Source organism: Gekko japonicus, unplaced genomic scaffold (genome assembly GCF_001447785.1).
Source record: "Gekko japonicus isolate JY-2015 unplaced genomic scaffold, Gekko_japonicus_V1.1 scaffold190, whole genome shotgun sequence".
NCBI classification, from domain to species: Eukaryota; Metazoa; Chordata; class Lepidosauria; order Squamata; family Gekkonidae; genus Gekko; species Gekko japonicus.
Genome location: NW_015160841.1, coordinates 107,663 through 120,165, shown reverse-complemented (window position 1 = coordinate 120,165; position 12,503 = coordinate 107,663). Strand labels below are relative to the sequence as shown.

The 12,503-nt window shown below is 44.4% G+C and overlaps 1 protein-coding gene across 1 annotated transcript in view; it reads right to left on the bottom strand.

The window, feature by feature from the left end:
* The window catches only part of AMPH (amphiphysin), a 154,825-nt gene that overhangs the window by 66,345 nt on the left and 75,977 nt on the right, over positions 1-12,503 (bottom strand). The window contains exons 4-5 of the mRNA XM_015419188.1: positions 9,573-9,627; positions 231-325 (exon numbers count right to left, since the gene is read on the bottom strand). Coding sequence (XP_015274674.1) covers positions 231-325; positions 9,573-9,627 — 150 coding nt within the window. The remainder of the gene's footprint in view (positions 1-230; positions 326-9,572; positions 9,628-12,503) is intronic.

Below are 12,503 nucleotides of genomic sequence, written 5' to 3'. Positions count from 1 at the left end.
AATAGCTAGCAATCCAAAACAGTCCAGTGGAGCCTGAGCGGTGGGTGTTGCCTTCTGACACACTTCCGGTGATGTCAGCGGGTGTGGCATATGCAAATAAGTTATGCTAATAAGTTATGCTAATGAGCTCCTGCACCTCTTTTTCTACGAAATGACCCCTGCCTGTCGCCAAACAATGACCCGCCAGAAAGTCCCTCAGCCACATTTCTTCTCAGTTTTGCATTTCTTACCTCTCCAACCGTCTTCACATCTTCCCGGCCATACCACTCAGGCTCATAGACTTCATGCAGAGACTCTGAAAGCTTCTTGGAAGCATCTTGCATGCCTAGATAATGGGAAGAAAAAGAGTCTATTGCTAGATGGACGGCTATGCCACAGATGGACTACCATTTGAGACAGCATACAGATCAACTGCCACTGCTTAAAATAAAGATAATGCCTACGTATTTGGTATACATGAAACAAGGTGGAGGACCAGCCCAGGATTAAAACTATTGTGTCTGAAAGGCATACAAGACCATTTTTACCCCAAAAAGTTGCTAATAGTCTAGCAAAAATAAATAGATGCAAACGCTTTTTTGGGGGGGAAACTGAGCTTTTTTCTGGTACATTTTCTTAAACAGAATTTTTTCTGTTCTAATGCATCTGTTCTGTCTTGGAAGTATTGACAATGTAATACTCAAAATCAAGCTCTATTGCATTCATCCTAAATGCTTGTTCCTTTTAGGGGACACTGTCCTGGTCCCACACTTACTTGGGTCCCAGGCAGAGGGACCCATTCGTGATAACTCAGCAAATGTATCTGGGAAGACACACAGGCCAAAATAACATTCAGTTCTACTACTGTGTAGTGTAGTCCACAGAAAGTTTGAGGACACATTATGAATGTAAGGTCATCTGCAAACAGAAGGTGCTTCTATCCACGGAACAAAATCTTCTTGCCTAAGCCTGCCCTCCTGTGGCAGCCCACTGAGCTCCCCTAAATGCTGCTCCTGCAGATTTCAGGGGACCCTCACACACACCTTAAGATGGGTAGCTGTGTTAGTCGGTCTGTAGCCGCAGACAAGAGCGAGAGTCCAGTAGCACCTTAAAGAGGGACAAAATTTGTGGCAGGGTAGGACCTTTCATGAGTCACTGCTCACTTCTTCAGATCTTGTCTGCTACTTCAGATCTTTTCTACTATATTCTCACACACAGCGTGAGGGGCGGATTGGGGGTCTGAGAAGTGACTGTGGAAAATCAGCAAAATCCAACCCAGCGATGGGTAGCTGTGTTAGTCGGTCTGTAGCCGCAGACAAGAGCGAGAGTCCAGTAGCACCTTAAAGAGGGACAAAATTTGTGGCAGGGGAGGACCCTTTATGAGTCACTGCTCAACTCTTCACCTCCTGATGGCACCTTGTCTTTTTGGCCACTGTGTGACAGAGTGTTGGACTAGATGGGCCATTGGCCTGATCCAACATTGGCTTCTCTTACGTTCTTATGAACCTCCTAGTCTGCCATGGAAGCTTCCTGGGTGACCTTTAGCCAATCACTACTGTCCCAGCCTAACCTACGTTTCAGGGTTATTGTGAAGATAAAAGAGAGGAGAGCTCCTTGGAGGAAGAAGACTGCGAGAAAAATGTACTATACACATCACTAAAATATTGGCTACCTACATTCCATGGATTTTCCATGACTGCAATAGCAGCTGCAGGTGCCACTGGAAGATGAGAACTAGTAAGTACCCAGGCTTTCCTACATAGTCAGTGTGTGGTTCCATTCCCCGCCCCCACAATCTTCCCCTTCTTTCCTTTTAATCTCCAGTCATTTTCTCCCTCTGTACTGGGATTTCCTTCCTTTCTTTTCATTCTTCTTCTGTTATTTTTGCAAAGCGAAGCGGGAGGTACTGTGTTTGGCTCTGTTTCCTGTGGTAGCCATTATGGGTTCCATGGGAGTCTGCAGGCTCAAAAAGGTTGGGAGGCCCTACTGCAGTGTGATTGTCTTCCAGGCTGTTTAAAAACTAGTGCCCTACAACCAGGGCCGGCTCTCCCGCTAGGCCAACTAGGCACTCGCCTAAAGCGGGAGGCCCTGGATGGGGCGGCGGTGGCCCCATCCAGGGCCTCCCGCTGGGTTCCCAGTGGGGCGGTCTCCAGGCCCCACTGGGAGGTTGGCACCTGCAGCCTGCAGCCTCGCCTAGGGGGCAGCCTCGCCTTGGGCCGGCCCTGCCTACAACCACAGAGGAACAGAGGATATCTTGCACAACTGCTGGGCTACAGAGAATATTCTTCCCTTTCAGAAAGAATGTAGCCCAAATGAGGTTGATTTTCATAATGCTCTGGAGGACCATTCTTTCACACTGCTGCAAATTAATCCATCCAGACAGTAGGAAAGGAGACATTAAAGCATGACGGAGGATAAATATATTGTCTTGAGATGGTTCAATGGCTAAAAAATGCACACATTACAAAGGCATTTCTATTCATACCTGACCTATTCTTAGCAAACACTCCGCAGCTCTTTCCAGAGCACACTGAATATGCAACACAAAATGTGTCTCTTTCAAACTTGCACCAGAATGAAAATTCAGCTTGGTCATAGATCAGATACTGTGCAAATAAAAAGAATGAGTAAAAGGCACACACACAGCAATATTTGTGGTTTTAAAAAAAATATATCCAAGATTCCAGTTATGCCTCTATTTTTCAAACATTAAAAAAACTTGAATAGAAAGGATTTTTCATCTATTACACTTGGCTTGAGACGAGGACTGCCACTTACCCAGTTTTGGCAGGGGACTGGCAGTGCTCCCGGTCCCCGGCCCTCACTCAGTAGTGTAGTGGGGCAGGGAGGAATGGGGGGGGGGGAGGCATAGGTCGATGCCTGGACATCACTTCCTGTTTCAGAACAAGAAATGACATCGCAGGGCTCTAACAATTTCCAATTCCCTATGGTAAAAAAAAATAGATTTTTGAAATTCCCAGAATGTCAGGTCACTTTCTGTTCCAAAACATGAAGCGACATCCCAGATGTGTCCATCCCCCAGTGCTCCAGGGGGTTGCGAGGCTACAGCTGGCTACCTTACTTGACACAGAAATATGCCACCTCCCTCCCCTCCCTAGGGTGTTTCTCATTGACTTTTCCATCACAGAAATTAAATGGAACTAATGTCAATACATTTATTTTGCCGCCAATACCCTTCCCCCATGTAATGGCCATGCAAGTGATTGGTGTCCCTAAGGGGTTTATAGCCCAGCCATAATCACATCTACATGTACTCACCAGTGTACAATCACACAGCAGCCCTTCTTCAAGCTGCCATGACGGTGCAAATCACAACAGCCAGACGTGCAGCTTCCATGAGATTCCGATTGGCAGCTCAACAGCCTCTGGACAGCCATTAAATTGGGGGGGGCAGCTATATTCCTGATGTCTCGCCCTAATCCTGGCAAATTCATCACCGGTCCCAACAGTCCCGGAGATAATTAAGTGGGGACTGTTGGCTGTTATGTCAGGGCTGTAGTTTTGATTCCCATGTATGCTGTAGACATATATGGCATATTTTCAAGAATATGTTTATTATTTAAATGTGAGTCATTTTAGTACCAGTTAATATGCTATCATGTGTTTAAGAATAATACATTAATAAAGAGTTCAGTGTTTTAAACATCATAAAGTTTACCTTGATATCCAAATATTACAGCAATCTGACATACTGAGACTCTGTGAGAGTTTCTGTCCAAAGAATACATTTCTTTAGTACACAGTTTGTTTTCTGCCTTCTGCTTTTGTTTCTGGCCTTATTTTTTCCAGCTCTCAAGATGGCAAAAAACTAAGATTCGTGTGCTTCACAAATTTGTGTGTCAAAAATCTCCCAAATAGTACAAATGATGCATTGTACGTTGTTAAGTCAGTAGAATAAGATTGGGTTTGATAAGAGAGTAAGTATTGCATCTACTTAAATCCCCCCCCCCAATTTCCGTTAAAAACACTTTTTTACCTGTGGCTTCAAAATTTCTCGAAATTTTACATCTTTACCTATGGCCTCATAAAACCATTACATTTCACTACAGAATTTGCTTTCCAGGATCTGCCCCACAGTGTTGAGAATCAATGACCAAATAATGGTTGACTTGGAAGGAATCGAGTGATGCACCTGAGGGTTATCCATGGACTATAGGAATAGTACACCTACAGAAATGGGAGTTGTCTAATGCTAAGACTATGGCTGAGGACAGACTGGTAGTATGAAGCATGAGGGAGTCAGGGCAAAAAGACCCAGACCAAGTTGTGCCGGGGATTCCGGTTGCACTGTATCTACTGATGCGGGAGCATACCGGGGAGGAGGCGCAAGGGAGCGTTCGCACTGTTGGCCCGCCCCTGGCGGAGGCACGGCTACATGCGCCTATGCGCCTATTTCTCGAGCTTTTAGCATGCACACTTCCGGGAAGAGGGAAGTTTGCTACCGCTTTCACCTGGTACTTTTTTAACTCGGTAGGGAATCGTCATAGGACGGGTTGAGTATGGCTGGGGAACGCCTGACAGCTGTGCCTGTGTGAACCAGCCCCTTTAATCCGTTTGTGAAACGTGCCTATATCGGGCCAAACTGCCAGTCTGAACTCAGCCTATGTCTAAGACTATGTCTAAGACAGTCTTGTAACACTATTTCTGCAAATTTGGTTTTTCATGCATTTCATACATGCATATAAGAGCATTTAGGTGCAACCTGTTTTACATATGCTCTTGATTTTACAATGTACAAAGAACACTTCTTTGTATTTTGTATACAACAGATTTGGGGGCGGGTATCAAACCCATAGCCAATTAATTACGCTTCGTATTATGCTCATTGCTCTTGTTTATCTTAATTGCTGCCAAAGTGATAGAAAGGAAACAAATCCGAGGAAGGGGGGATGCTAGCATTAATGAAGGAGCAATTTAGTATTAATTGCTGAATACGTTTCATTTGTTGCTAGTTAACTGGATTGTTCTATTTAATAAGCAGAAATAAAGAAATACTGACGTCACATCTCAAGACAGCAAGGGGTGGAGGAGCTGCCCCAATTTAATTCATATCATTGATGCACCTAACCTTCCTGTACCACCTAGTTTGACTGGTGGTGACACTTCAAAGTCACAGAGACAGGAAAGTCTTTTCCAGCCTAGCAAATGTGGTATCCTTTAACTGGAAAAGTCATGAACAGAACCCAAGATCTTCAGCAACCATGGCCTGTGCTCTGCCACTAGGAAGTAATTTTTAGTATGAGGTACAGAAATTGCTCCTACTGTAGAAGATGAGAGCACAAAACATGATTCAATGCCTGCATTCCAAAGAAGTGGTACAGCAAACAGGCAAAATCCACACCGAATAAATATGTAAATATCTTTCTCGCTTCAAAATTGGCTCTGCACCTCTCTTAGATTGTTTACGGTGCCATCCTAAGAAGAGTTCCAAAAGGCGTTAAGTCTTCTTTGGACGGCAGAAGAAGAAGAATGGAAGATTTGTCTCCACTTAACGTGAAGCTTCCTTCTTGGTGGTCTAGAGTGGAGCAGTCCTTTGGACTCCAAACTCCTGGGAACTCCTCCCTCCTCCGAAGGCAGGGCCAGCAGACTCTTCAGGCACGGAGGGGGAGCGGCTTGTCTCCTGTAACCCAGTCGTTCTCCAAGCCTCCAGTCCCCACACTGTAAAGAATAACTGACAACATTCTACTCCCAACAGCGAGTCCAACAGTCAAACAGTAAACAGAAGTGAAACCAGTCGGAATCCAGGGACAGGTACGACCCCCCTTTTCCCTATAACCATACCTCCATCTGACAACAACCCACCCCATACATTGAGGAAGCGGACCCAAAACTGGGTGGGAAGGACTGCTCCACTCTGGACTACCGAGAAGGAAGCTTCACGATAAGTGGAGACAAATCTTCCATTCACCGGTGGTCCAGGAGTGGAGCAGTCCTTTGGACTCCAAACTCCTGGGACGTATAAAAGCAGTGCCCTCCAGGTTGGGTCCGTCCTGCTTCCCCAACTACAGGGTGTGTTGCAGAACTCTGCGGCCAAAGGCGGCATCTGCCGACGCTGCCTTGTCAATCCGATAGTGTCTCGTAAAAGAGTGCACCGACCTTCAAGTGGCCGCTTTGCACACTACATCTAGTGAAGGGAAGGCCCTATAAGCTGCTGATGTAGCCATTCCTCTGAGGGGATGTGCCGTCACCCCTTGAGGAGGCTCCAGGCCCCTCGCCTTATAAGCCAGGCATATGCATCCTCGTATCCACCTGCTCAAAGAGGAAGTAGAGACCTTCTTTCCTACAGAGGACCTCCTAAAAGAAACAAAAAGAGAGTCCGTCGACCTCACTTGTTTTGTCCTGTCCAAATAAAAACTAAGTGCCCGTCTCACGTCCAGGCAATGCCACTTCCTCTCCTTCTCAGACTTTGGACTGGGACAGAAGGAAGGAAGAACTATATCTGTAGACCTGTGAAAGGTGGAATTAACCTTGGGCACAAAGGCTGGGTTGGTGCGTAGCACCACTCTGTCCTCATGAAAAATACATAGTTCTTTATGTATGGAGAGGGCCCCCAACTCTGAAACCCTCCTAGCTGATGTGATGCCCACAAGAAAAACCATTTTGGAAGTAAGCTCCTTCAAAGGGCAAGTAGCCATTGGCTCAAAGGGTGTCTTACTCGACGCCTTGAGAACCGGGTTTAAGCTCCAGGTAGGAAACCTATGTGCCACTGGGGGATTTAGTAGTGACGTTCCCTTAAGAAACCGTCTAACATGAGGATGTCTAGAAAAAGAGAAGCCCTTCTTGACTCCCCTGATGGCAGAAATAGCTGCCACCTGTCTTTTTAATGTGTTAGTACTAAGGCCTTTGTCTAAGCCCTCCTGTAGGAAGGACAGAACGTCAGACACTGATGCCTTAAAAGAATCCAGACCTTTCCCCATGCACCATGTTTGGAACACCTGCCAGGTATTATTATAAACCCTATTGGTGGACCCTTTCCTAGCCGCTAACAATGTCTGAACAACTCCCTCAGGGTAACCCATGCCTAAGAGTTGTTCCCGCTCAACCTCCAAGCTGTGAGGCCTAGCATTTCCGGCTGTGGATGTACTGTTTCCCCTGAGTCAGGAGGTCTGGTACCACTGGCAGTATCCACGGTTCCCTCACCGACAGTCTCATTAGTTCCTGGAACCAGGCCCTTCTTGGCCAGAATGGAGCCACCAGAATAATTTCTGCCCTGAGGTCCATGACCCTTTGGACCAGTCTTTGAATGACCTGCAGAGGCGGAAAGGCATACAGTTGAACTTTTGGCCAATTCCGGTGCAGGGCATCTATTCCTAGAGCTAGAGGGTGAGAAAACCTTGACACGAAGAGTTCTGTTTGCCGATTCTGCACTGTGGCGAACAGACCCACTTTCGGAAATCCAAATTTGTGCCCTATCTGAGTGAACACAAATAAAAAGCAAATCTGCATATTTCTCAATAAAAACGTGTGTGTAATATTTGTTCCTGTCTTGCGACTCTCAAGCATCTGACGTTTATTCTGTGTGGCTGTTATGTTAAGCAAGTTTGGCCACCCCTATCATACAACCAAAGCTGTGGGAGTATTTCATGAGTTGGGCATTGAAGTTCACAAAAATTTCTATCCCGGGTATAATATCTTTTTAAATAGAGCCTGATGCAGTCCTTGCACATGTGGCAATGTGCATGGTTATCCGATAAGCAAAGTCCTGTGTAGCCAGGAAGTGCATCAGGGCAGGGAAATCTTATACTGCTCAGGCTCGGAACTAAGTGGTAAGGGACTGGATCACATCCTATCTTTTCCCCATTTCCGAAGTCTGGAAATCTTCCAAACCATCCCTGCCCCCCACCACACTGGTGTAGAAATTTGTGGGAAACGCCTTCCTTTGGCTTACTCATCAATCTTTTGCTAAGTAAGGCTTTTAAAAAGTGGCTTCCGTGTTACCATTTTCACCATGATATGGGAATAGTCAACAATTCACGATGACTCAAGAAGTCAGCGTGTGAATCGTCACTAAAGCAAAGCCCATGCAAACTTGTGCAAAAGTTAAAAGCAAAAAAAACCAAACAAACCCCCAAAGTTTTAGAACATAAATTAATAAAAATGGAGAAGAGAATTAGTGCCATCACTGCAAAATCCACAGTATCAAACACCCAACCCACACAATGAAAAGCCCATCTGTCAAAGAGGGGGGAGAGAGAATCACACCACCGTTACCAAAAACATACGGCTCACAAGCTACAGGTCTGGGTGACTTTAAATGTACAGCTCGCCCAAAGCAAGTGTGAAAAGTACAGGAAGTTGCCTAATCCTGTTGAGTGAGAACAATATCGTTCTGATCCATACGGTAAGAGATTGTATATAATTATTACGATTTATATGCATGTACTGCAACCAACAAAATGAAAGAAAACAATTAGTAGCAGCATACTGCACAACACTGTGGTTGTTTTGTTTTGTTTTTTAATTTTGATATTTGCTCCAGTTTGGAATTGTAGCACACCACCAACTTTCACCTTTTAATTTGGTACATAATCATTCAAACCTATACTCCAATCCGTACACCATTGCACACACAGTGATCCTGCCCATTCATTTACAATCAAAGAGCTGGTCCCTGCACAAAGAATTCATGTCCCTAACTAACCCTTATAAGTGGGGAGTTCTACAGTAGCGGAGTGCCCCATTCCTTAAAGAAACAGCTGCATCAGGAAGAAGGCCAGCAGTCCTTCTCACACAAACACACAAAGCAAGAACCTTCCTGAACTTCCCTGGATTCATAACTCGCACCTTGCTCAAGATGAATCTGTGTGCCGTATATGTGACGTATTGTCAAAATTAAATTTTGGGAAGATGCAAAGGATGCCCTTCAGCTTATTCTATACCTGGGGGAAATGTTGCAACGGTATTTTTCACTTGCCATCACCTATTTTCACCAGCATATTTGCAGCAATGATTAAGGACGGCAACGCTGCGCAGAATGCAGATGAGGTTTGCTGGCATCGCCTTTCTGTGGGTGAGGTAGTTATTGTATTTCACTCTGAATGTAAGACCATCCCCATAAAAATATGGTTATGCATTAAAGTTTTGTTTTTCATTTCTGCACGTAACTGTAACTTGCATGTGGATTTCAGATGGCCACCTCTTTTATGGTGAGTACACATGGGGGGGGGGGGACGACTAGTCTTTCTTCCTGGTAAAAAAGATACTCTTCTTGATGCTATTGGGTGCAAAGCAATGACAGGAAGAGGTGGGGCAAAATGGACCCACCTCCTTAAAGAAGTTGAGAGGGGTGGATGGGGTCCGAGCCTCTACTCTTCCTTATAGCCCTCCCCATGGTGCTGATCCTGTTAGTCCATGTGGACTTGCAGCAACCAGAATGGGGACTGGTCTCTCTTCAGATGAGTGAGTGGTTTGTGAACAGTCTTCTACCATATTACTAGGCTCCCAAAAGAAAGTCACTATCCGGAAGCAGCTTGAGTGCATGTTGTGCCATTCACAAAACAACTGATTCGTGGAAATGTTTAAAAATGACAAAGCCAAAGGGGGGGGGGAATGGTCATTTTGAGTGCCATTACCTTTGATGGCAGCTAAATATCCCCGGAGTTCTCTCTGGAGCCTGGAACCTTCCGCCTGAAACACAACACAGAAGCAAAATCATATCAAGCTTATAAACCCAGTAGAACAAGCATAGTGTCATCAGAAACCAGAATTCCATTTCTGTCATCTTATGTAGAACAAAGTCTAAGACCAGTGGCACCTTTAAGACCAACAAAGTTTAATTCTGGGTATAAGCTTTTGTGTGTATGCACACTTCTTCAGAAGAAGTTCTGAAGAAGAAGTTCTGAAGAAGTTCAAGAAGAAGTTCTGAAGGAGTATGCATGCACACGAAAGCTTATACCCAAAATTAAACTTTGTGGGTCTTACAGGTGCCACTGGACTCAAACTTTGTTCTAATTGCTTCAGACCAACATGGCTACCCACCTGAATATGTCATCATATGTAATTATGTCATCTTATATAATTATGTACATGTGCAGTGTTTATCTTTAGTTCTTTTTCTAAGAGCATGACGTTGTGCTATTGCTAGCAATAAAGACCACTTCAGAAGATATTCATTGAGTGAAATGAATTTGTGGCTTGTATCTACACTTAACAGAAACAATTATATACTATTCACACAAGTCACTCTTTTACACAAATCTATATTTACATAAAGAGCAACAGATAGGGTGTATATATAATGATCAGTAAAAGGTGTATGGCCTACACATAAAGCTACGAACCTCCAGGTGGTGGCTGGAGATCTCCTGGGATTACAACTGATATCCAGGCTACAGAGATCAGTTCACCTGGAGAAAATGGCCACTTGAAAAAGTGGACTCTATGGCATTATACCCCACTGCCTCCTCCCCAAAACCCTGTCCTCCTCAGCCTGCACCCCCAAAATCTCTACGTATTTCCCAGCTCAAAGCTGGCAACCCTACCTACACAGCTTCTTGAACTGGATGGAATGTTTTAATGCTGGGGTCTATGCATGCATGTCTACATTGTAAGCACTGTGGAAATCACCTATATAATCTCTCAGTTCAATATAGCACCAAATACATATGGAGCTACCATATTCAGAGAGAAGTGGTCCACATAGTTCAATATTGTCGACTTTAAATGTTTTAAATGCAAGGTATGTGCTACATCTCTGAGCTATAGCACCTCCCCTGGAGGACAAGAACAGGTGATCTTCTAAGCTGTAAGCTACACTGCCATCCAGCCAAACCTTTAAATAGAATATCCATCCATCATTTATTCATTTATCCATCTATCATCTTCTTTGTCTTCAGGCCATACCAGGTACTGCTTTGAAAACCAGAAACAATAGAGAAAAGTAACAACAACAAAAAAGGAAAGAGTCCAGTAACACCTTAAAGTCTAACAAAATTTGTGAAAGGGTATGAGCTTTCGTGAGTCACTGTATACTTTTTCAGATACAGCTAGAATGTGAGTCCATCTATATACTGGAAAGAGGAGTGATTTCATATGCCAAATGATATTAGCAGGCAAATGACAACAGAAGGTGTGTATGCAGAGAGGTAGTAGGAGTGGAGTAATCAGCATTGGTAATGAAAAGGGAAGCCTAGGTCTCAATTCAGTCCAGGTGGATGCATTGTCTTGAGCTTCATTATCAGTTGCAATTCAGCAGTCTCTCCTTCTACTCTCCCTTTGAAATTCCTTTGTAAGATGACTGCTAGGTGCAGTTCTAGCTGTATCTGGAGAAGTGAGCAGTGACTCATGAAAGTTCATACTCTACCACAAATTTTGTTAGTCTTCAAGGTGCTACTGGATTCTTACTCTTTTCTACTGCGCCCCCCCCAGTAGAATATTTCACTTGCTCCAGCACTAGATTCAAACTGGTGCAGAGATGTCCAAAGTAGATTCAAATGTGCGTCTAAAAGACTGAGCGAGCTGAAATGGATCAGTTAATCCAGTGACAGCCAACTTTAAAGCCTTCATGAAGCACCCAAACCTTTACGACGTACACTGAAGAAAAGCTAGTTGTGTAAATAGTGGGCGCTTCATCCACATGGAAAATCAGTAGGGGTAAGTAGTGGGAGTACTGAACTAGGCAATCAAGGTCTGAATTCCCATCCTTCTTTGAAACCTTCTGTGGGTTATCTCAGGCCAGTGTCACTGTCACTCAATTCAACCTATATCACGGGGCTGTTGTTGCGAGGATAAAATGGAGGAGGGGAGAAGGAGCTGAGTCAGTACTGGGGAGGAAAGCAGGGTATAAATACATAAATATTGATAATATAAATAAATAAAAAATAAATGGAACCTGTACTCCTCTACTGTCTGGATGCCCAGTGTTTCTTCAGAAAAGCTAATCTCCAAAGATGTAGATTCTCTACAGCTGGCAGGACTAGATGAACTTATCAGACCTTATCAGACCTACTAGATCCCTTACCAGACCTACTGTTCCCATGATTCTAATGGGCCAGTCCATTAGGTAATTGTGGAATGCTGAGAGTAATTAATTGACTTAAGGATACATCAATCTCCAATTCTGACATATTTATTTCCTTCATTTAGCCCCCCCAGAATCGAACCCAGACAAATGGTAACCATATAAATTAAGCTTATTATCCATGTTTGAGCCTTGAATCTGTTAAATATCTTCATTGTGCTGTGTGATAATTTACTGCTCACCCTCTACCTATATGTACAGACTGGTAATTTCCATCTTTGTTTCTGTCTCTGTCTTGACCCTAATTGTCCCTTCCTGGCAACTAACTGCTCCCCCTCTTTCTATATGTAATGGTTGAGGAAATTCTATTTCACTGCAGGGGTCATTTCGTAGAAAAAAAGCTAGGGGACTCATTAGCATAACTCATTAGCATATGCCACACCCCCTGACATCACCGGAAGTGTGTCCTCCCCATAGCCGGCGGCGACCTCCAGTGGGCACCAGCAGGGAGCTCCAGGCCCCGCCCTCCCGCACCTCACCCGGG